We start from the raw sequence: 26,426 nt of genomic DNA, 5'->3' as shown, positions 1-26,426 counted from the left end.
GTCCACCTTCTAGTACATGTAACCCTTCAGTCAAATCCCAGTTGACTGATTGGAGAATATTTGTCTAGTGTTTGTTGTTATGAGGCTGTAGATTCCGGGCGACTTTCAGAGGTAAATCAATTTTTTGGAAAGCTCACACCAATGAGATACCGATTTTTTGGGGTACCCTTTAGATCAAATAGAATATAGTCTCCAAAAAAGCAACAACCCCCCCCCCCCAAAAAAAAAAAAAACAAAAAAAAACAACAAAAAAAACAAAGAAAACAACATACCGAGTACATGTAATATCAGTAAATTTAAATAGGATGTTCAATATATCAACATGTTTGTTTTTCTCTAATGAGAGCAAACTAAATAATAGAAAGTTAAATCTTTTATTCTAGTGAATTAAACATATTTCAAATCTTGTCCAGATTTATTTACTACCTGAACAAATTATCTTAAAAAGAAAGTCTTACAATTTGAAAGCATGATTTTGACGTCAATTAATTCCGTTCACAAAATCAGAAGAAAAGGGGCAATAATCGATGAATATACCCATAATATTGTATTCATACCTTAAAAGTTCATAATAATTATACCTATAAACAATATATCAATAAATTTAAAAGAAAACCTCAAAAGTGTCTAATTTGATTAGTTTTGACAAGATTCCTTAATCAAAAACAAAGGAAGGAAAAACAAAAATTTCTAGAAAACAAAAGCTAAATAACAGTCCTTATCAATTTTTATTTAGTCTGCCGTTGAATATTGTACAATCAATAGTGAAATTCAAAATGGCTATTTATAATAAGTTCTTCACAAAATCCAATTGAATGTAAAGGTTTGTCTCTGTTTAGACACAAGATTGACGTATAAACTACAAATTATTTCGAGTTCCTGATCCGTCGATCTGTTTTTACCACAAAAAAATTGTGTAACTGTCAATTACACAATTGAGTTACACAACTTAGTTTTACATTTTTCACTATCTAGCCTCCATGAGTAGCTTGTATAAACACCCTGACTTCCAGAAGCACTTTTAAAACTTACCGACTTACACTGCGCACCTGTCAAGTGCAACCACTTTTTAAAACAACCCTTTATTTAAAAGGAAAAAAATGTGTTTCATAAACTTGGAAAGTGTTTTATAGAATTGTGGTATATATATTCGAAATAAAAGTAGTTTAAACGAAGTGTCTCAGGAAGACCTTCTTAGATTAAGTGAAAATCGGACGTATAGGAAGAAACCAATAAGGAACGTATTTCAACTGATCGAAAGTGCATCGATGTAAAATTGACTTGTCTATATATAGTTTTTAGGCACATTTATTTCACACTAGAACACAATCAATTTAGCTCCATTTTTCTATTATTATAGAATGGGTATTTTTTGGACTGAATAACAATATAAACCATAATTCGTTGATCACAAACAGTTGTATTTCAAATTACAGCACTAATATATTGCTATTTAATATGAAAGGGAAAAAAGTGTATTAACACCCAGTATAAACATATAATCTATCATTTTTAATAACACGACTTATTTAAGTTATCCAGACCCCTTACGTATCCGAACGATTTGACTTGGGGCCGAAAGAGTTCTGGTGACAAATGATCGACTTTACATGTAAATGCACGGAGTTTGTGAAACCTAAGTAATAAAAAGAAAGTAATATATTTTTTAAAAAAATGATAAAATTTCAAAACGAACATCATGGTGATGCATCACATCAATAAGGAAGTTATTTTTTAAGAATTCTTAAGTTAGAAAACCCAACCCATTGGATAACATGGAGACGGAAGTTATATTAAAATGAGCGTCAGCTGTCTCGTTAAGTTAATTTTTGATGCACTAAACATTTTATACATACATGCAGACGTTAACAAGGTAAGGATATACATATATGTTTTATACATCTTTTATGTAGTAATGGGCCTTTAAAAAGATCTATAAAAAATAACAATTGTTGACGTTTGGGCGGTTTCATACTACATACATTGTATTTTAGAATTTACAAATTATAGGTGGGAGGAAAAGTAAAGTAAAACACTGCCATAACTCATATATAGGTTAAAACGGCCTGACATATTAGAGTATTATCATAAGGAATTTACATGTAACCTTTTTTAAGGATTTCTTTTAAATTCATTTTAAAAAGAATAAACCTATGTCGCCTATATCATTAAACATGAACATGTCGGCGGTATTCGTGTTCTTAAGGTATAATGTATTCAGCTACGGCGGATATAAAGTACATTTGAATTCAACAAGTAACAGTTAATGACTAATGCCTGTTAATAATAGTTTAATGCCAATGTAGCAAATCTAATAATTTAAATCCAATTGATAGTTACAACTCTTAGTATGCCTACAGATGTGTAATGCATAAAAAGTGAACAACGAGGAAGCAGCAAGTCTGATTAAAAAATACAGATTACGTAGATTTGAAGAAAAAAAATTCATAATGACCTTTATTTTTTATTCTATTTATTTATTTATTTATTTGTGTGTTTGTTTTTTTGTTTGTTCCATCTATTTGAATATGATGAAAAAAAAACCAGATTGATATACCTTGGTACAACTTTCAAAATTATCTCCAAATGTGTATAATCTTAATGAAATATACAAACTATATCGAACAATCAAAACAAACACAGTTACTATCTGATTCTCATTATATTTGACGAGATTCAAATAAAAAAAAAAAAATAAAGGAAACAAAAGCTATGATTATACTTTCATGTTAAATTCTGAAAGCTGATTGGTTTAGACGCAGTTGGTAATCCTTTCTATTACCCTCAGCGTAAGCAACACACTTGGCAACGGGGACCATAACGAATTGTTACATGCGCGTAAATTATGCGCGTACGGTTCGCCGTAGAATTCACTTCCTTTCTATATTAAAGCAGTAACATTTTCTTTAAAATCAGGACATTCAGTGTTGTAAAATAGTTAGTGCCTGTTTGGGAGGGTAACTGTTGAAATTGAAACCCCTTGAAAACCATTGTCAACCTCCGTTTCGCATCGGTTGACAATGGCTTTCTCGAGGTGTCAAATTCAAAGCCATTGTCAACCGATGCGAAACGGAGGTTGACAATGGTTTTCGAGGGGTTTGAATTTCAACAGTTACCCTCCCAAACAGGCATTATTTATATATTGATAATAGTTTTTATTAATGTTAATTGAACTTGTTGGTATAACATTGGAAGATATGCAGTCAATAGTGAAGTATAAAGTATGTATGCGTAGTTTATATTTTATTTCTTATTATTGTAATATAAAGGAACATACCTGTCAATGCACAGCCATGGGTCAGCAACAGAAAATATTCAAATTTTAACAAGCCCAATGATTTTTCACCTGTTTCATGTATTTTATGTTTTCGTTGCGTGTTTTATCATTCCATCTCTTTGTTGATTTTTACATACATTTTGACAGTTCAAAAAAATCAATGTTTACATTCAGAGCTATATCTAAACTCTCTCTATCCAATTATTATTTGATCTGTGTCATTAGTGATAAATCATACATTTTGAAGGATTACTATGCACTTCAAATGAATCAATTTTTTTAATATAACACTTTCCTTGAATTAGTTAAGAGTTACAGAGCCTTGAAAACGTTATGGTAGAAAATATTCCTTGTAGACGACCAACTTCTAAATAAGCGTTTGAAATTTGGAAAACTACACTATCTTGTTACTAACCATTAATGTTAGTTTGCCTGTAAGGCGTCGTGGTTTTTTTCTTTGAGATATCATTTCAAAAATATATAAAGTCATACAAATTTACCCCCATATCATAAGGTGATACAATCAGAAAAAAGCATGTTGATTTTTTTTTAAATAATGGAAGGTATAAAATATCACAAAAGGTATATGTATTAAAATAAGTTCATTGAAATTGATATGTAGTACAATATAAATGAAAGGTAACTATAATTGTAAGTACGCATTTTGTATTTGTTTCAGATATATCGATATGCTGGTCATGCTGTATTTACCCATCTTACTCTACCTGAAAAGTGATGTCTTTGCTTTTGGTAGGTTGTCATTGCAAGCACAACTCGCTTGATTTCTTTTATTTAGTAAAGCTGTATGTATAAGCATAAAAGTATAATGTTATTTTAAGTCCCAAATATAACACTACATGTATAACTAACCAAAGGATTTTGCAAATATTTTAGCTACACTGTTAAAGTGTGTTTTGATTTTTTTTATATTTACATATTGTATATAACTTTTTTAAGTAAGATGAATTAGGTTCTCATTTTTTGAAAAACGCCTATCAATATCTTTTGGGATACGGTGAATTGTAACTTTAAATAACATTGCTTACATGTAAATTTGGCCTCCATGATTCGCCATTCTTTCAAGTGTTTCGGGTACAACATAATGTAATGTTATTTTTTAGAAGATTTCATGTAAAATATATTTTTACCTATTTATTTGAAATATTTGAACTCACTGGAAGTATATGACGTCAAAAGTGACGATATTTCTATAATTCAATCAATATTTTAATGAATGGGAAAATATAAAGCACATGCTTGAACTAGGAAAAAAAATTATCACTTACTAGTCTTGGCTACATACATCTCTGATTAATATATTTTGTTTGTTCAAGTCTGCGCTCTATGTTTTCTAAAACAAAAAATGCTCGAAAACAAACCGTTTTATGCTAAAAATGGAGGGAAAAGGTTGTCTTTACGATGTCATAATTTTAAATTGTAGGCAGTTGAATCCAAATAAACAATATTTAAAAACATCACACATATATCTGTACAAAGAAAACAAATAATCATCGTAGACTGATGATGTTCATTTTCGGGGTCGTAATAGGCTCATATACATGTATATAGTCCATTCAAGAGGATAATATAATATCAATAAGTATTTTAGGTGTTTTTTATAGTTGTTAATGACAACTGATTGAAAATAGTTTATACATTCTTTAAGACAAGAGAACTTCAGTTAAGCTGCAATTATATTGGTTTTAAAATATAACAAAGTGAAAATAACGATACACATGTCAATCACATACATAATTGTAAATTAGATTTTCTTCAGTGTTAGTAAATAACGTAGATTTATCAACAATTGTATTTCTAATAGCTCTACAGACAATTACTCAACAGGAATTATCAATCATTCAACTAGCAACAACTTAACATTTTTTTTTTCATTTATATTTTATTTTTTGAGTAATATTTTTTGATTTATTCACAATCCCATCTTTATATAAAATATTCTACATGTATTCTACATGTATAATACTTTTAAGCACCAGGTTTTTTTTTTTGAATTGTAATGAGGCAAAGGTTAAGATTTAAAAAAAAAACCGAAATATTAATTTTTGTTGTTGCGGGTACCTGTTAATGAGCTTTCTTATCAGATATATTACTTTTAAAGAAAACATGGCACTTCATAAGAATGTGTTTGAATCTAATCCTTGGAGAGGCAGAGAGAACTGGAGAGGTGAGAATGCAGTGGACGGACGGTACACCGACCGCAGTGCAGCTGGTGGCCAATGTGTAATATCAGAAAACAACAAGGAAACAGCTGAGTGGAGAGTCGACCTGGGGAGTGTGGTCAGCATCAGTCATATAGATATCTACTACAGGACGGATAATCTACCAAGTATTAGACATTTTATGACATATCGTTTTAGTGATCATTTTTTGAATCACATGTTCAAAAAAATAGTATTAATACATAATATAGTTGTGAAATATATATGAAACGTGTCGTACACATGTAATATAGTGAATGTATTTCATTAATCATATATAATAGAAAACAAAACAACCTTTTTTAATCGTTTTGTACATGTATAAAAAATATACTCTTGAAAAAAAAAAACCCAGGAACAAAAAACCTCTTCATTCTCATAAAAAATGTGTTTTATTTATTGCGATATCTATTTTGTCCACTCTTAAAAATTATGCTAGAATTAACGATTCTAAGATCAATTGAATGTAATGATCGTTATCCGCTTTGTCACTAATGTTCTTCATATTTCATAATCAATATACTTTGTTAAAAAATGCAAGAGGAAAAAAATCAATTGGTCATTTTAAGCTATTAAGAAGACTAATTGTTATTGATTGCGGCAGTTTCAGATTTGCAAACAAATCGTATAAGGAAAAATTATTTCCGTAAATTAATAGTAAAACTATTTTGTTATAGTAACTGAACAGTGCATGTACTTCTGAAAATATTTTTTTTCAGAAAATAATTTGTTTATTGAAAAAAAGTATATATTGATAAAAATGTATTTACAATATATATCAAATTTGAAACTTGTTCCTACATTTAAAAAGCTAAAGATAGCGAAAATCTGTATATTTTGAGATATTTCTGAAACTTAATTATTCATATATGTCAATTAATTGATTGGAATGACTAAAAAACGTCCCCAACTTTCATATGGAAGCTGCATACTGAATGGCCGTTGTGATGACGTTTGAAAAAAATATGAATTTCTGAATTATTCTTTTCAAAATATACATATTTCCTTAATAACGACAGTTATATGTTTCTAAATAAAAGCAAAGGATGCCAACTCTTCCAAGGCACCTGTTCCTAAGTCTATTTTTAGAGGTCCGTGTTGCTCTGCTTTGGATTTTTATTATGTTTAGTGATTTTTGAGATGGTTGACAGTGTGTTATTGTTTTGACAAACAAATCCGTCAGAAATCTGTCTGTTGAAAAAAACGCTTAAGAGTGTTCATTGGTGTCCTCGGTAACAATTTTAGGGTTTGATTTGTCCATCAATGCGTTTCTTCAACATCGCTACTTTTTTAAAGTAATCTATGCAATTAAAAACAACTTTGAATACTATGCCTGTCGGAGCCCTTTATGCAATTTTGATTGTTACATAGAAATTGGTCCTAATATTTGAGCTACGTGTATTCGGAAATGGTTTATATTCAAAAATATTATACAAACTTGGTCAGTGAATGACAAAAATAAAATGATTGTTGTAGCGTGCGATTCAGTGACAAAAATATGATAAGCACGTTTTATGGGGAAGAATACAGATTTATTTTTACTGCATCGATTATGGATTCTTTTGCAGAACCAACGGAGTATACAGCCCGTATGGCAGGATTCTCTCTGTACGTGTCTAATACAACTATAAAAGAACAAGGATATATCTGTTTCCATAATATACAGAGAGTAAACGGACCACCATTAGTGGACCAACAAATCAACTGCCCTGTTCACGGACGTTATGTCATATACTATAACGAACGTAGAATGGGTTTTGATTATCCTAGTTATTACTCCAAATTCGCTTACTACGAATTATGTGAGTTGGAAGTTTATGGTAAGTGTACAATGATCAAGATTAGTAACAATAAGTTTTTTTAACTACTGAAATAAATGTAGAACGAGTTCAGAGTTGGAAATTATGTTGTTATTCCCCCTAAAATGATTTTTTTTTTCAAATTGTTGGTAAATTTTATGTTTACCCGTAGGTTGTAGCAGGGAAGGTGTCTATGGTGTACAATGTGACCAACAGTGTCCCATCAACTGTCAGGATAGGCGTTGTGACATCAACACAGGTCACTGTCTTGGGTGTCTCCCAGGATACAAGGGATCAATCTGTGATCAAGGTGAACTATTATAACACAATTAACAAAGATTAAAAACTCTGTAGTCTGGTTTTAAATGGAAATGTTGTAGTCTTATTTATAAAAAATATTTATATTTGTATTTATGTACAATTGCTCACATGTCTAATAAAGATTTTCTTATCAGGCATTTGTTGATCGTAATTGAGTTATCACATTTGTTTGTAATGATTAGTTTTCAAAAATAAACCCAAAACTATAGTATAATTAGAGTGGTGCCAAAAAATTAAAAAAAATATAATAAAAATATGAAATATCAATTTTTTTTATATTCTGTCATAGCATTTTTTAACATATCAGCTTTTGGTTAACATAAGTAGATGTACTCGTTTTTTCTACTTTTTTACAATTCATTTCTCTGAAAATTACATGACAAAAATGACTCTGATTGACTTATTTTTGATACGCAGATATTGCTTTGTTTCATCAATTAAAAGTCGGTTTTATTCAATAATAACCATGTCACTGTACTTTAGTATTCATTACACAAATGTTATCCTTAATTTTTTCAATGCGTATCTGTATGATTTACATCGCCTTCCAATTATGGTTGTGTTTTCTTTTATAAATCGTAAACTGAACAATCATGAAATATCATGCAAAACATGTTTTTTTTTCTTAAATCACCCACTACAATTAATGGGTCATTGTAGTATGTCAGCAAGGCTTCTATGGTATTGGTTGTGCAGACATTTGCAATATAAACTGTAACTTGGCAAGCTGTAACAGAGTAACAGGTCATTGTGACAGAGGGTGTAACTCAGGATGGACAGGACACACGTGTAATCAACATGGTAATTCTTTTTGATTCTATTTTTGTTAAAATACATAAAGATATAAAATATAAATAATTGTAAATGCATTGTTCTCAACATGCGCCTTTTTTTCCAAATACGAGTGATGTACATGTGCAGGGAAATCAATTATAAAATTCACACAATTCAACACTATTTAAACAATTCAGAGCTGAAAATGTGAGTAATAATGTTGGGCCTTTGAGACTAATTTTAGACTTGTCGGGATACTGTCCATAAAATTATATTAAAATGAATTCAGATCAGTTCAATACTGACAGGAAAGTTCATACATATAATAATAAATGCCATTTTGACATATATCTGTGCAGCAATGATCCTTTTAGGACCTTGTGATCGTGAGTAACGCCGATTTTGCCGAAGGAAATGTTCTAACAACATCAAGACAAATTAAAGGAAAATGTTTTAACAAAATCATGACAAATCCTAGTCTGATGATTATTTGTTGATAGTTACTAAATGTTTATTATCTTGATATTTCCTATCATTTGATAAACATTGCAAAAAAATGAAAGTGAAAAATATACGTTAATTTGATTTTAATATTTCAGTATGTCAAGAGGGTTTATACGGTAGATTTTGTAGAGGGGTATGCAGCAAAAACTGTTTCTACAGCAGTAAATGTGACGGGTTCACAGGTCATTGTTACGAAGGATGTAAACAAGGATGGACAGGAAGCAAATGTGATCAACGTAAAAGTATGATTTTTATATTTCTTTGCTCAAATATCTGTGAAACTCTTATAGAATAATGCAATGAAACTTGCATGATTTGAACTGATTCCTGTTATTAGAAGCTTTTCATGAAACGTGTATAAAATGCTTGTGTATATTATGATGCTATTTTAGAATGTCCACCGGGCTTTTATGGGATATATTGTAGTAGCCAATGTAGTGTAAACTGTTATGTTACCAGACAATGTGACCCTACAACGGGACATTGTAACAACGGGTGTACACAGGGATGGACAGGGAACACATGTGAACAAAGTATTTTTTATATTTCTTTTATCAAAATTTGTACTATTATATAAAAAGGTGAAGAAAGGTGAAAAAAAACATTATTTCATAGCTTGCTTTTTTTCAAATATTTAAGAATTTACTTTTGTTTTTGACTATATTATGGTGTTCTTTAAGAATGCCAGCCAGGGTTTTATGGGATAGGTTGTAGTCACCAATGTAGTGTAAACTGTTACGTTGCCAGACAGTGTGACCCGTCAACGGGACATTGTAACAACGGGTGTACATCGGGATGGACAGGGAACACATGTGAACAAAGTATTTTTTTATATTTCTTTTATCAAAATTTGTACTATTATATAAAAAAGGTGAAGAAACGTGATAAGAACATTATTTCATAGCTTGCTTTTTATTTCAAATATTTAAGATTTAACTCTTTTTGTCTATATTATGGTGTTGTTTAAGAATGCCAGCCAGGGTTTTATGGGATAGGTTGTAGTCACCAATGTAGCGTAAACTGTTATGTTACCAGACAATGTGACCCTTCAACGGGACATTGTAACAACGGGTGTACACAGGGATGGACAGGGAACACATGTGAACAAAGTATTTTTTATATTTCTTTTATCAAAATTTGTACTATTATATAAAAAAGGTGAAGAAAGGTGAAAAAAACATCATTTCATAGCTTGCTTTTTTTCAAATATTTAAGAATTTACTTTTGTTTTTGACTATATTATGGTGTTCTTTAAGAATGCCAGCCAGGGTTTTATGGGATAAGTTGTAGTCACCAATGTAGTGTAAACTGTTACGTTGCCAGACAGTGTGACCCTTCAACGGGACATTGTAACAACGGGTGTACATCGGGATGGACAGGGAACACATGTGAACAAAGTAATTTTTTTCTCTTCTTAAATAAATTATATTTAGTATTTTAGTTGATTGATGAAAAGTCCAAAGACAGCATTTTTATTGGTCTTCGTTATATCAATATCTTATTGTTTTAGTTTATATTTTGCATATGTTTCAAATGTGAAGATTTACTTTATAAAAAAGTATTGTGATATATCAAAACGGTTATGAAATCAAGTAAACTTTCAATTTCTGTTTTATCATTAATAGATGTATAACTTTCAGTTTAGAATTTGATTTAAAAAAATAATGAAATCCAGTAAGATGTTTGAGGGGGGGGGGGGGGGAGGGGGGTCTTTGATTTTAATTGCTTTCAAATTATTACTACAACCATGAAGAAGAAACATTTTTATTGTTTTCAATGCAGATAAAAAAAAAAAAGCAAAATTAAAAGTTTAATAGTGTGACCCTTGATCTGTTGGATCAAACGTTAGTTACCATGATAGTCTATGCATTAGTTTATGCATTACTATTAAAAAAATGCACAGTGTAAGTTTAGATACTATGGAGAAATTACACAGGGATATGCAGCGTTAACTGTCTCTATACCAGTTTATGCGACAGGTTAACAGGTCATTGTAACAAAGGATGTAAACTAGAAACACATGTGATCAACGTAATTTTTTTTCTTAGTGTGTTTTTACTCGATGCGTTTTAAGGTAACGTTATCGTTATAGTATTTTATATCAAATGCTTTGCTGGTACAAATGTATCATGCAAATAATCCGCATAAAATCAAACTTTTCCACAAACTATCTAACAACCTTCGTATTACTATGCTCGAAATATATATCTTTTGGAAATGATGGATATCGAAAAAACAACAACCAAAAACAGAAATATTTTAAACAAAACACAACTTGTAGAATGTCAGCGAGGTCATTACGGTAGAGATTGTAGTCAGACATGCAGCACCAACTGTCAAATAGAGAATCAGTGTAACATACTTAATGGACAGTGTGACGAAGGGTGTAAACCAGGCTGGACAGGAATCACATGTGATCAAAGTAAAACGTTTATTTCACATCAGAAGTTATTGTATATATTGCAATATAGTAATTTACAATAACTTATCATAGTTAATGTTTTATCAAATCATAAGGCAAATTAAGGTTAACTTTCACGCCAAGAAATTGTTAATATTTTTCTTATAAATTGCAGTATTTCGATTTTGCTATTAGAACAGTTATTGGCGATTTGCTTGTCTAGTAAGAAAATAAAATGAGTATTGCATGTACACTGTTAATGAACATAAAAAAACAACATTGACACATTTCATGCTATTAATCTATTTATGTTACATAATTTTGGAACGACCGTATTTTACCTCACTGTGGACTACGCATATTTATATTATTAATGAATTATACATAAATGGATGTTATTGCAGATTGTGATCCCGGACGCTTTGGTAAAAACTGTATGCAAATATGTAGTGTAAACTGCAAAGTGACCAGTAATTGTGACAGGTTTACTGGGAGATGCGATGGAGGCTGTAAATTAGGATGGAAAGGAGACACGTGTGATCAAAGTAAACGTTACAGATATTTAAGCATTTAAATTCTGCTATAATTAGATGACTGAATATGCGTAATTACAATAAATATTAGCTGTGTAAGAAGTAAAGGAACAAAGGAAACTAATTTAATCATTTTGAAATATTCATCTAAAGTCTTACCTTGAATTAAAAAAAAATGTTGATTTAAATAATATGATGAATACCATTTATCAATTCAATTTAATTGATACATGCATCATCAATTATTCTTACTAAGGAATGATAAGCATATATACATTGAAGGTAACATTTCATTGTTGTATTTTCTTTTTTATCCGTAATGCTACTCTGCCGATAAAAAAACCATGTAAACGTAGAACGTAGTTTTAATGTAGTTGCATCAAACCATAACTGATTAGCATGTGCATGTTGTTAAAATGTGGCAAGTCATCAATGATATTCATATACTTACCAAGCAAAAATAGATACCTATGAAATAATGAGTTTCAAAAACGACTTAAATAAAATATACATACAAAAGTTTACATATCATTAAAACTCTGCAAAATAATCAATGGAGTTGGTGAGAAAACTGCCTGTCCCGGGAAACGGTAGTTATTTCAATTTTTAGTATTTTTGCAGGTTTGTTTTATATTTCCGTTTTAAAATATTTTAAAAAATGAAAATACTTATTCTGATATAGTCGTTAATTGCAGTTTAACAGATCTCAAATTTCGTGAAGTATGAAATGTTTTCCAGTTTGTTCCACCCTCCTTTTTTTGTTCTTTGAAACAATGTAAACAGTATCTCAATCTATATTTTAAGTAAAGGTTAAAGCAAAATGACGATTGCGATTGACAAATCAATGAAAATGCAATAAAACAGAAACATTGTTTAAAATATTATGGATGCTAATGCTAGTACACCATGCAAATACACAGACAATGCATAATTGCATTCATAAACAAAACTTTGCGATTTTCAGAAAGTTCGTTTAGTTAAAACCTTATCAAAATACCGGATTTGGCTGATTTTGTATTACTGATACAAATTTCTATATTGTTTTGGCGGTTTGTCTTTACGTATATACATGTAGCATAGAAAAGCAAATGAACAGCTAAAAGACCATTATGTAAACATAACGGAGACAACAATCTTTAAAATGTTCTCCGTAAGTCAATGACCTTCATCAAAATAATCAAAGCCTATCGTCAATAAAACATACATCTTGTTTAATAAAAAAAAATATTTGCTTAACTCAATTTCGAAATCCATTCATGCATGAAATGTTCAATAACGACACCGCACTCTTTAAAACCGTTTTAAGTATTTTTTTATACTGACATGTGCTGAAAGCATGACACAGCAAAATGACGTCAACTTATCTTGCGATTTTTTACGTCATAAAAGCGATGTCAATAAGTCCCTTTTTTCAGAGAGAGGTCCAATTATATATATATATATATATATATATATATATATATATATATATATATATATATATATATATATATATATATATATATATATATATATATATATATATATATATATTAAATACTATGTGAATAAAACATTTAGATTAAAATTACCTTTATTCCATGCATTAACCTTAGTAAAGGTTGATTATTACAGGTAATGTTTTATAAAAGACGAAAGAAAAGTGAACAAACACACAAACCAAAAAAATCATTGTAGAATGCAGTCTAGGATTCTTTGGAACAAAATGTGTGAACCAATGCAGTGATAACTGTAACCAGACCCGTGTATGTGACAGGTTAACAGGGCAGTGCGATGGAGGATGTATACCGGGATGGAAAGGAGCCACATGTAATGAAAGTAAGAATTTAAACTGACGAAAGTAAACCATATAAAGCTAAACATCAAACTAACTGTAAAACATTTCTAAGTGTTTAAACATGAATTAAATTTATTACTAAAGTTGGCAATCGCGAACAAATTACATACATCAATTTTATTGTTCTTTTCAAGCTTGCGATGAAACATTCTATGGCATCAACTGCACACAGAGCTGTGGAACAAATTGTGTCAACTATTCATGTAACCACCTGACGGGGATTTGTAACGTTTACTTTCAGGTTTGTTAATACGACTTGACAATAATCATACATCAACATGCAATTCGTATTCAATTTGATTGTGATTCTCTTAATGTTGCAAATATTTCACAATGTTTCACAACTTAACAATTCCATGGAATTATAATCATAAGAACAGTGCAAGAATTTAGAAGAAAACTACATTTAAAAAGGACTGATATTTTGCAATTACAATGTTGCTTTTTTTCATTGATGGATTTGAGTCTTTTATTTCAATTATTTTTTAAGTTAATGGTCCATACCCCACCAGAAAAATAAATTGCGTACAGATTTATTTTCATATTTTTCAAAAATGTATCTGAGGATAGGTTCTTAACAAATTTTACCCTGTTGGCTGGTCCATCGGTATTACATGTATAAAAGCTAGGACCGTTGCTAAAAATAGAACCATTTGCGGAAAATGGCGCTCTTTTCATACTTATTGAATATGAGCCTAAGCCTGACATTTGACTTTCACAAAATCATTTTTGACTTATATCCTATGTAAAATGAAGGAATTATTTTTTCAAAACAAATAATTTTAAGTTACATTTGCTTGTTTATTGAAAAATAAATAAATCTGCTTACACATGAGATAAAATGAAATAAATTTTTGAAGTGAATTTAAGCTCTTGTAATTTTATTTACCTACAGAATTATCTGAAATATTGCTATTATTTACCCCTTAACGCCCATAATCAATTGGAAATAAAATTATCCAAAGGACCGGCATTTTGGAATCACAATGGGCGTATTTTTGGTAAAAATCATTAAACTATGTATTATGAAAAAAAGTTCCGTAAAAAAAAGTTGTGCATAGGTTTATTATTTCATCACTCTAAAAATATGTTTTGATTATTGTCAAAAAGAAAACTTGATTTAAACAAACTTTTGATTAATCTATATTATTTAAATCGCAAAAGATGGTGTCTGTGGATATCGGTAAGTATTATGGATCGAGATCAGTATTTAGAAAATGCAGTCACAAGCGTTGATAATGCTAACAACCTGATAATTATGCTTTTAAGACAAAACCTCTATTCATTTTTTTACTGGTTTTAAAAACTGTTCTTAAAACGAAATAACTTTTCTTCAAATATATGATTTTAATTCTAATCACTTTTTTTTAAAAATTATATCCATGCTTGGTGCTAAACGAATAGAATAAAGATTATATAATATGTCAAATTATTTCCCCTTGTGTATTTATCTCCCTTATGCACTGGAATAGATCTCGGTCATGATTTCATTTTGGATGTTTATTGTTTTTCAGGGATTAATGTTCAAAGATTTAGATTAAATTCAACCATATAATGCATTGATGTTTGTGCACGACAAAAGTAAGCGGTCTATATTTTCAAAACGAGTACAATCGACACAATCCAGTTTGCATTTCGCTTATTAATAGACCTACTTGATTGCAGTAGTCAGTATTTTTCATAGATTTATTTTGAATCAATTTCAAGGTCAGCTTAATTTCTTTTGAAATACACGTTTTAACATTAGGTCTTAATTAGATCAAGACTCAATTAGAACAAGACTTAATAACGCGTGAATTACGTCAGACGTTGTTTTGTGACGTATGGATAATTACTTTAACTTACTCTTTTACTATCATTGTTTTCGCAAGCTTCTATGATAAGTAAAAATGCATTTTTTAGGTATATTTAACTTTTTATTTAAAATAATCTTATAAATGATTTTGTTTTGTTCTGAAATTACTAGAAACTAGACTTCGACCCGTGCATACATGGGTTGACATTGTACATCGGACACTTACGAAATAGGTACATCGACACACCGTATTATTGACATTTACATAACAAAGCTATAAGCCTACAATAATGCAATTAATTTCACTACACATTCCTTATTTTGTATAATCTAACTGTGTCTCGTGAAAGGCCCTCACCACAGTTAGAATGCCTCCCATATACCCGTAATGTAGCAGAAAATTGAAAAAATCGCTCCGGAACGATTTTGGAGAAAATCAATGAAGTTGCCTTGAAAAATAACACAGTCAAATTCATCATATTAAACCTTTTTGAGACTGTAAATACCTTTCATCTAAAAGATTTATCCATATAACGGAAGAATTCAACACTTTTTCACCAACGTACACGTATTTTCTTTGCTACAGACAATACACGGAACGCATTCTATCGTAAAACTGGGTCCGTAGGACATAATTCATTTTTACGATAAAACATATTCTATCTGCACTCTCCTAAGAAATATAATGTGAATTTTTTTGGATGTAATCAAATATTTTTTGTCATCACGATAACAAAAGTAAGTACATGTACTTAGTTGAAATAAATATTTGTTATTTTATACTTTCTCTCATAAGAAATCTTTAATATATATGAACAGAATATATAGAACATTTTCCATTAAAATTTACCCGTATTTGTTTTATCATCTCTGAGCTTATTCGTGCAAATATGATATTGTGGAAACATAAACTAAAGATCCCGTTAGCGTGAATGTATTGCGCAAGAGCAAGATTTGAGAATTAAAAAAATCCAGATAATTTCCGAAATTTTTTACCAAATTTTCGTTGATTATTAATTAGCGAAGCTAAACTTAAAAACAATTAAAAAAAAATTGGTAATCTTTTAGTACCAATGATGTTTAAAATATATAAAACAAAAGACAGTATTCTTCCGATTTATCGGTATTAAAGACCAAAAATTATAGTCTATTATTTTAATATAGTAGTATAGATTGTTGATTTCCAGATGCATTTGATGTTTTGTATTTCTAAGACACTTTATTTTCTTTTTCAAATTTTTAAGCCTCTCAGGGATACTGATCCAAACAATTTGCCAGGAGTCATCGGCGGGACTACTGCAGCCATCATCATAATTATCCTTATTGTTGTATTTTTAGTTCTTTATAAACGGTAAGAAATTTTGACGTATTGCAACATGCGTATAATCTGCTAATTGATGAATGAGGTAAGATTGACATTTTAGTGAGATTTAATAATACTAGATGTATACAATATTTAAAAAAAAGGAATTGCTCAATTTAACTGTTTGATGTTGAATAAATGTACTTTCTGATTTACTGAGTAGTCCGTATTCATAAATGTTAGCGTACATTTTTTGTAGTATACGAAGTTCTTCAGTTAAAAAACGGAATGAACAATACACAAACGGTCAGTTTATATACGCATTTTTTGTCTTGTGTTAAAAAGGGTGATTAAAGTTGATTAACAAAACATTTTTTGGATAAGAAATTGAAGAGACATTTCCTATTGAATTAAAATATTACTTTCAATTCAACAGCTGCCCAAAACACAATGGCCTTTTCAAACTTGTATCAGACAATTCATACCCACGTAGAGGAAAACGAAGGTGTTATAAATACTGAGATGGAACAGACGTTAGGAGAAACAAAAAAACCGAAAAAAGTAAGAAAAAGTAGACATCCAAAAGATGGAGATCTTGATGTTGATGAAATGATACATGAGGAAAATCCCTATGGAGACTTTTATGTGAACGAAGAGCCCATCCATGAGGTTGCCATATCATACTTAGGAAAAACTATTGAAGAAAAATCAAAGAATAAAGATGACGGTTTTAAGAAGGAATATGCAGTGGGTAGTTTTGTTTTATCTTTTTATTTATTTTTTAACATTTGATCGTGTTCAATATAAAATTTTCAAAATTCAGCGAACGTCATGTGCTTCATTATACATTTGTTAAGTAAAGTTCGTAAACTTGAAGAAGAAAAATATGGAGAAATAGCCTTTATTACATTTATGGGCAATTTGCCGTGGCATATTATCCGAAAACAGAATGACTCTCTCCCGTTCAGATATTGAGTTATGACTGAAATGTAACTGACAAGAAACATGTCATACATGCACCTCTGCCATTCGGGAACCTTTCCAGCCTTTTCCATTAACATTCAGTTGAGAGAATGGCACATATTAATATTCTGCGTGCTATCTTTCCTTGGTAGAAATGTAAAGATTTAAAAAAAAAATATATAGATTTACGGAGTCTAGTAAATCGCATCGTTCAATATCGTTTAATAGCAGAATTTAACTAAGGATACTCAAAGTTTATTAAGGTAGTCCATTCATAACTATTATATTTCATATCTATTAGATTGCAAGTTTGATCACTAAAATATTAGTGTGATCTTAAGGAGTTTATTAAATAATAAAGTTTCACCTTTGAAATGTTTACGAAAAAATTAATTTTAATAAATTTATCATATGTTGAAGTTAACTTTGAAGTCTATGGGGAAAATGCATTTTTAAATATATTTCTTTTGTACAAGTAATTTTCTCACATTTCTCTTGGTAAAAAGTTGCAAAAGCATTCTCTGTCTTCGAATATGCAAAAATAATTCGAAGTTTACCATACATATTTACACAAAATGATTTTTTTAAAAGTTTCCTAAAGGGCAGTATAGATCACTCAATATTGTTTAATTCACCTTAGTTATGGATGTCCTACCTTAACAGTTTCATAAGAAATTCGGTTTTGCCGAGTTATGTAGGGAATAGTATATAAAAAAACCCAGTGATTTTCTATTGACAAGAGCAAGTAAACTCACTGTTGAATTATTCTAGGAACCACCTCTTGAACAAGTTTCTTTCTGGAAGAACAACACTGTTTTGTCTTCATAGCCATGAAATTGGTACTTCATTAAATATGTTGATATTGATCAACATAACATTTCAGACATTGTTATACGGAGAGAAATATCCATGTGATGTGGCAAAACTTCCTGTAAACATCCCAAAGAACAGATTCAAAACAACATTTCCATGTGTGTATACAATTTTATTTCAAATATCACAAATAATGCATTCAAAGATATGATGATTTGTTTCTTATATAATACATTATATACTTTTTAACTATAATTTTTCCTTTTTTTATTTATTCCAAACAAATGTTTTCAGCAAATAAGTAATTCGCATTTAATCAAAGCAATATAGAAAAGCCCAACTGTATTCAGACAGTAATTGACATGATCAAATCACGATCAATTAAATAAGATCGTGTATCAAAATACGCCTAAATCGTGGTATACTAAGAGATATGATCCGAACAATTTCCTTTGAAATCCGTGCCACATTCATACTCGTAAATACATTCATGCCAGAAGGAAGACTTTTTCACTCCACTTAAAACCTTATTTGTATGTTATAATGACTAATTATTTCTGAAATCATCTACAGATGATCATTCAAGAGTTGTACTGGCCGACAAGCGTGCAGACTACATCAACGCCAATTATATCGATGTAAGTAGATGAAATCATGCTATGAAAATGTTCAGCCAAGTTAAGCAATGAGTTAATACATTTATACATTTATCTATTTGATTTTTCAGGGTATTACCGAAGAAAAGATGTACATTGCAGCACAGGGTACATAACTGTTTTTAGTTTGTACTTACATTAATGCCGTTTTAAAAGGGAAATGTCACATTGGTATTAATTCTTAAATGCTATTTTCATTTCATTATGCATATTTGTATTTTTGAAAACTTTTACAGGACCAAAACAAAACACAGTGGCGGACTTTTGGTTGATGATATGGCAAGAGAAAGTGGAGCAGGTTGTAATGTTAACAAATCTCATGGAAGGTAACAAGGTGAGTATACATTTCTTTTTTTTATTAAGAAATCCGTTTTGATATGATTTGAGTTATTTTATAAAACAATTGTTAAATTATATATGTATGTTTTACAGTGGAAATGCGTCCAATATTGGCCAAATTTACAAACAAATATGGATTGTGGTAGTTTTTCTATTCACTCAATGGAAGAAAAGCAATATGCATTTTACATTGTCCGGAAGTTTACAGTCACCAATAAAAAGGTTTTATTTTGAGAAAAAAACCCACTTTTTTTTTCAATTTTAAACATGACTTCATCTAGTTTTGCTCCTTTCCTTAAGTTTTTATAAAATATATCAGTGAATCTGTCGTAGATTAACTGTAAAGGACGTTGAGATATGTTAAACAATCGAGTTGAACACATTTTATTGTATTAATATATACAAATGATTTAGAACAACGTATGATTTCCTTGTCATTAAAATCAATCATTGTGAACGTCCCTAAATACATAATGTTTAAAATTCGTATTAAAAATCATTTTAGTGTAAAGATGACAGAAGAACAATCACTCAGTATCATTACACTGCTTGGCCAGACCATGGGATACCGGAACCAATATGTCTCTTACTTTTTCATGACCACGTGACAAGGACACAAAACGGCGGCCATACGGGTCCTGTTTTGGTTCACTGCAGGTAATTAAGTGTATATGGGCATGATGCTGTGTAAAGTCCTCTATCCCCAAACATACATGTAAATGAGCAAAATGATTTAAGTTCATGATTAATGTAAAATACTGGTATATACTGAAAGGTACATAAATATAGTTACATGTATGTCGTAAAAATAGTGTAACCATGCGTATTTGAAATGTACATATACTATTAATCTTAGCAAAATATTTTTCATTCAGATGAATGTAACGTAACGCTACAATAGCTATGGGAGCATTGATTTCTGTTTTCAGTGCTGGAATAGGGAGAACAGGGACCTATATTGCAATAGATGCTTTGTCTGAAGCGAGAAAAACACAGAACAAAATCAACATTGCGGAGTATATTAAGAAAATGAGAAGAAACCGGATGAATATGGTTCAAACATATGTAAATATGAAATATATTCGAGAAATTTAAAACATAAGTATCGTTCAATTTCCTTTAATATTAAATCAGCATAACCATTATCAAAACAAGATATCTGTGAGCCAATGCTCACTAGTGATACCCCCGCTCTGATGTGAATATGCAAAATAAGCAAAGTCGACATTTAACAGAAAGCTGGCATCCGATTGGTACAGAAATATATCGCACAATATGGCATGCCTAAACAAATAGTGTGTTAAAATTTCAAGCATCTGCAATAAATAGCTGCTGAGAAATCTTTAAGGAAAATTTGTTTGAAAATGTTGGCTAAAATAAACAAAGTACTCATTTAACAGGAATATGACGTACGATTGGTACAAAAATATATCCCACGATATGGCATGCCTTCACAAACACTGTGTTAAAATTTCAAGCATCTGCGATAAATAGTTGCTGAGATAAATGCGACAGAAATTTTTGTTACGGACGGACAGACAGACGGACGGACAGACAGACAGACAAACAGGGGTAAAACAGTATACCCCCTCTCCTTCGGAGCGGGGGTATAATCAGTAACCGTTATCAAGTTCAGTATTGGAGTGTTTAGTTTTGCGAATGGCAAAGAGGTTTTTGTATTATATCTCAAGTCGAAAAGAAGAAGTTATTAATTAATAAGCGCAAACTAAAAGGAAAGAGAGGAACATTTATTAATTACGTATTTCAGTTTATATATTAATAATTTTCAGTCCAATTTGTATTTAACAAAAAGTAAAAAAAAAAAAAGAATTGTTATTTAAAACGTTTAGTAAAAACATGTTTGGAAAGATGATGAACTGTTTATCAATGACCAAAAATATATTTGGTAATAGGAACAATACAAGACGATATTCCTTACCCTCCTTGAGTTGTTTAGAGCACCACCAGCTGTTCTGAGTGCGACAGAATTTCTTCAGGAAAGTCAAACTGAAATGAGTAGCAAACCAGCAAATTCTTCAGCATTTAAAAAGGAACATCAGGTTTGATATGTTCTGTACATAAGTTAAAGTTAAAGTGGGTGATAAGAAGCAAGACATTTAAAAACTGTTGCTTTAATTTGGATAGTAAATTGTACATTTTTAGTCTATGTTGGTGCAAGATATGACCAATTATTAGTTGACAGCTTGAGAAATATCCAAAATGACACAATTCTTTTTAAACAATAGTTTGTATTCGATATGAAGCCTCAACAGACATACCACATAAACGTTTGTTTATAATACATGTATCACATATAACGTATCATTTAGAGACTACTAGTAGTTCGACCACGATACACAAAGAAAGACTACAGAGTGACTTCACAGTTTAATGACCCCTCAGCGTCCATTCATCCTCGTAAGTGACTTTATATCTCATTTAACTTTCTTTTTTTATTTTGACTTTTTCATAGTGTAAATAGAACAATTGTATTACATGTAAACCATACCTCAGTTTGTAATAGCCTGCTTTTCTTAAACTTGAAAATGGATCTTTCAAAATATAATATTCTTCTTAAATATAAGCAAAACAAAGTTAATACATTTAACTGTATACAACACATGTTTATATTTGTGTGTGTTAGTGGTGAAGTGTGGTGGTTGCTGTTAACATTTGCAGCAACTTTAACATTTAACATTTTTAAACGTTTGTTGTTTTTTTTCCAGAATGTCTTTGTTTTGCAAAACATTATCTTGTATTATATATACATCATTGGAATCAAGCTAATGAGTATTTTTAAAATTCGTTTAGTTGACAAGTACGTCCTGTTTCTGACGTCAAATGTTCCAAATCGAGGGAGTTACATCAATGCCATAAATGTTCCCGTAAGTTTCGAGAACTTTCGTATTTGTCAATTTATGAATTATCTATTTTTTGAATCGAAGAGAATAATGGTTGTACATATAGTATCATCGTATATGTAATTTTTTAGTCTTTCGCCAATCAAAATGCGTTTATCATTACCAAATACCCGACACAAGATGACGCTGTTGACTTCCTAAGACTGATTACGGATTACGACTCTGAAGTTGTTGTCTGTATGGAACCTCACTACAATGTAGAATCTGTACGGATTATAAGTCAAAATACAATGTTAAATTTGTAATATAGAACATATAAAACCCATATTATGTTCTGAAGTATATAGTGTGCGATGATTTTGAAAATACCAGTTTAAATTTTCTTTTTATAGGCGAGTAAATGGCTACCAACAATAGTCAGAACAAAACAAGTCACCCCTTTCACAGTAAAATTACAACACGAACAAACCACAGAAATCAAGAGCAGCAAAATTGAAATAACAAAAAAAGGTGTAAGTATATACTATTTGAAAAATCGACTTTTGAATCATATGAATAAAACCGAACTTCCCCAGAGGGTTTAAAGAAGATTTTAATTTTTTTTTTCAAGTTTAACGACAAAGCTTGGTCTGTTGAAATAACTGAGCCATTGGACGGCCTCGAAGAAAACAATTCAAAGACAGTGACTCACATTCTTGGTTTGGTATCGTTTGCACGGAACACTGAAACAGACGGACCAATAGTCGTCATGAGCCGGTACATTTAAATAACACTGTTTCTTATCTGTGTTCTCGTTTTATTTCTTATTTATTTATTTGGTTAATTATTTCCGGGGGGGGGGGGGGTATTTTTTTCTTTACTTCAAGGCATGTATGTATATTACGTTGCTTTTTGTTCATCTTATACTCTCTTTTTGGCTAGACACAGGAAGACTTATTACATTTATAAAAATATCAGTCGCTCTATTTTCGAAGTAAAGACTACAGCTGTCAGAATATAATACGGGAATACTTACGGGCAATTAAAAATATCCGCCTTATAACAAAAACTACAATCATTTCTGACGTTTTACTTTAATAAGGAATAAATTTACTGAATTCTATCTAAATAAAAAACTGTTGATAATAAAATTTAAATAAATAAGAATAACTTAAATTGTTCCTTTCTTAAATTGTTTGTAATTCATTTTGACCTTAATTATATTTGTGTTGTTATTCTTCAAAGGTTCTCTAACAACACGAACATTCCGACCAATATACATGATGTTTATTAAATTCAAAAAATGAAAACACCAAAGCTAAGCAGTATACATCCTCGAAATTTCTTTCTACAAAAAATATGTATAAGCCGAATTACCCTACGTTTAGTGAAACCAGGGGGGAGGGGGTGTCAAGGAACAGATTAGATACAAGTTACACGTAATTCAGCGAAATAAACATCGTAGTTTTAAGTACCTATGAAATATGTTAGAAATCCGACCTAGGCCAAAATAAATATTAGATTGTATTACAAAATTAAGACATTGATAGAGTCAAAACTGAATGTTGACTGTCCTGTCAGTTGATCGTAAAGCATGGTCAACAGATTCACAATTTAGGAAATCAAAGAAATCTAATAAAGTATGTATGTGTGATTTATAAAAATTGAACAAGAGAATGTTACAACTTACCAAATATTCGCTAAAAGGTATTACACTTGTTTTATTCCTCGGCCAGGCTTTTATAAACTGCGCAGATGTTTCTTTTACAAAAACGTGACTTGAGCAGCTTCTTAATTTCCAAAAAAATGCTTGGTCCGATCAAGTCAGAAATAAGTAATCATTATCTCATGTATTACGTACTCTTACTTTTTTAGGGTGCTATGTTCCATAAAATGTATAACAGCAATCAAAATTTAAAACAAAAATCACTACTTAGCTTTATATGGAATTTATTTTCATTTAAAGTGACGGAGCTGCTCTGTGTGGCGTGTTTTGTGCTGTATACAACCTGATACAACAACTGACGATGGACGAGGAGATAGACGTGTTCTCTGCTGTCAGACTCCTACAAACTAGACGTCCCGAGTTGTGCTCAACCATGGTAAACCTGACATGTCTGAGAACACAAACATATGTTTTGAAGAGATTCATTTGTCTCTTTAAGATCTTAAGATAAATTTTATCAAGCAGTTTCCATAGCATTTCATTTTATCATTAATAATTCAGTAGGGGTCACAAGATTTGCTTGAGTTATATTTAGCTATGGTAGACACATTGAATAAAATTATTATGTTAATTCAGTGCAAATAATAGCACCGCAAAAATTGTAAATCTATCATTTTATTTCGTTACAGAGAGAGTACCAACTACTTAATGAAACCTTGGAGAGTTTTATAACGTCACACATGGGAGAAAATATTTACTATAACCAATAATAGTAAAATAGTTACATTAATTGACCGATGTATATTTTGTAGGCTTAATGTTTTTTTGGTTTTTTTTTTCACTGAACAATATGCTTTTATATTAAGATACATTATTTTTGAATTTTATATCTTGTATCATTGTGCATGCATGGAACAATGCTTTTTTCTTTTCTTTTTTTTATGATATTAGTGTACCTTTTTTTCAACAACAACAGCAATTGTGTTTTACATATAATGATATGATATAAAAAAAGAAACGTTGAATATCTAACTGTATGATATTGAGTGTTGGTTATTCATTCACTTAGGTATTTTAGATATTGATGAATGAGTATTAAACAAAATATACTATTTTATTAGATGTTAGTATCAGTTGAATCTCAACAACAGACAGCTGCATGTTTGTATTTAAATAAAGTTCAGTATGGACAATATAACAATAAAAAAATGAATTACAAAAAAAAAAAATATCGTCTTATAATGAGCTAATGGTGAGTTCATGTCATTTTTAAAACTTGTATAACTCTTTGTATATATAAGATACACTGTATAAAGCAATATACTACGGATATGTGGGTTTTTTAATTCTTGAATTTGAAAGTGTATAATCGAGCTAAAAAGTATTTGTTGTTCTTAGAAATACAACAACACACTTTTATATCATTTTTAGCTCACCTGAACTGAGATCTCAAGTGTGCTTTTCTGATCATATTTCTTGTCGTCCGTCTGTCTGTCCGTCTGTCTGTCTGTAAACTTTTAACATTTACAACATCTTCTCTTAGAACCACTAGGCCAAACAGAATTGGCACAAAGCATTCTTAGGCGAAGGGGATGAAAGGTTATGAAAAACAAGGACGACGCTGTTTTGCAAAGGAAGGTAATAAGGAATTATTAAATATTTTCGATAAATGTTCAAAAATCTTCTTCTTACCTACCATAGGCAATGAAAGCTGAAACGTTCGTGGAAGCATTCTCAGGTAGTGTACATTCAACGTTGTGAAAATCATGACCTTCAGGGGTAGGGTTTAGCCACATTGGGGGTCGACTTTTTACATAGGAATATATAGAGTAAATCTTTAAAAATCTTCTTCTTAAAACCATTGGGCCAGGAAAGCTGAAACTTGTGTAGAATCATCCTCAGGTAGTGTTGATTCAAAGTTGTGAAGATTATGACACTTGGGGGTAGGGTGGGGTCACAATGGGGAGGGGGACACATTTTTACATAGGAATATATTGAGTAAATCTTGACCATCTTCTCAAGAACCATTTGACAAGGAAAACTGAAAATTATATGAAAACATCTTCTGGTAGTGCAAATTCAAGGCTGTGAAAATCATTACTCCCGAAAGAAAGGTGGAGCCACAATGGGGGGTTGAATTTTTACAAAAGAATATATAGAGTAAATCTTTAAATATCCTCTTCTCAAAACCATTAGGCCAGAAAAGCCGAAACTTGTTTATTAAAACCATAGTTCTCGGTGGGTAGGATACGGTCACAGTGTGTGTGTGTGGGGGGGGGGGGGGAGGGGGGGTGGAGGCACAATTTTACATAGGAGTTTATAGGAACATAAAGAAAAATATCTTTTCTAAAAAAACATTTGCCTATAAAAACTGTTACTTAAGTGA

General features: G+C 30.6%; 1 protein-coding gene across 1 annotated transcript; it reads left to right on the top strand.

Moving 5' to 3' along the window:
- The first annotated feature begins 1,856 nt into the window (after window positions 1–1,856).
- Window positions 1,857–25,488, top strand: LOC128170797 (uncharacterized). The gene is made up of 33 exons (XM_052836562.1): window positions 1,857–1,873; window positions 3,957–4,027; window positions 5,397–5,624; window positions 7,065–7,316; window positions 7,468–7,605; window positions 8,277–8,417; window positions 8,990–9,136; window positions 9,287–9,427; window positions 9,575–9,715; window positions 9,863–10,003; window positions 10,151–10,291; window positions 11,176–11,316; window positions 11,700–11,840; window positions 13,506–13,646; window positions 13,800–13,906; window positions 16,705–16,811; window positions 17,023–17,069; window positions 17,200–17,510; window positions 18,610–18,697; window positions 19,113–19,177; window positions 19,267–19,303; window positions 19,432–19,529; window positions 19,628–19,756; window positions 20,040–20,191; window positions 20,464–20,599; window positions 21,448–21,594; window positions 21,865–21,952; window positions 22,346–22,419; window positions 22,527–22,661; window positions 22,788–22,907; window positions 23,006–23,151; window positions 24,341–24,476; window positions 24,730–25,488. The coding sequence occupies exons 1-33, from the start codon at window positions 1,857–1,859 to the stop codon at window positions 24,808–24,810; spliced, it is 4,185 nt and encodes a 1,394-aa protein (XP_052692522.1). The 3' UTR covers window positions 24,811–25,488.
- The last annotated feature ends 938 nt before the right edge of the window (window positions 25,489–26,426 follow it).

The sequence above is a fragment of the Crassostrea angulata genome, chromosome 2, assembly GCF_025612915.1.
Source record: "Crassostrea angulata isolate pt1a10 chromosome 2, ASM2561291v2, whole genome shotgun sequence".
Lineage (NCBI taxonomy): Eukaryota > Metazoa > Mollusca > Bivalvia > Ostreida > Ostreidae > Magallana > Magallana angulata.
Note: the sequence above shows the minus strand (reverse complement) of the source record. Positions and strands in the feature narration are given on the sequence as shown.

Coding starts and splice junctions, on each gene's coding strand:
- LOC128170797 (XM_052836562.1), top strand. Junction 13,647..13,799: donor AGGAGCCACATGTAATGAAA/GTAAGAATTTAA, acceptor GTTCTTTTCAAG/CTTGCGATGAAACATTCTAT. Junction 17,511..18,609: donor GTTTTAAGAAGGAATATGCA/GTGGGTAGTTTT, acceptor ATAACATTTCAG/ACATTGTTATACGGAGAGAA.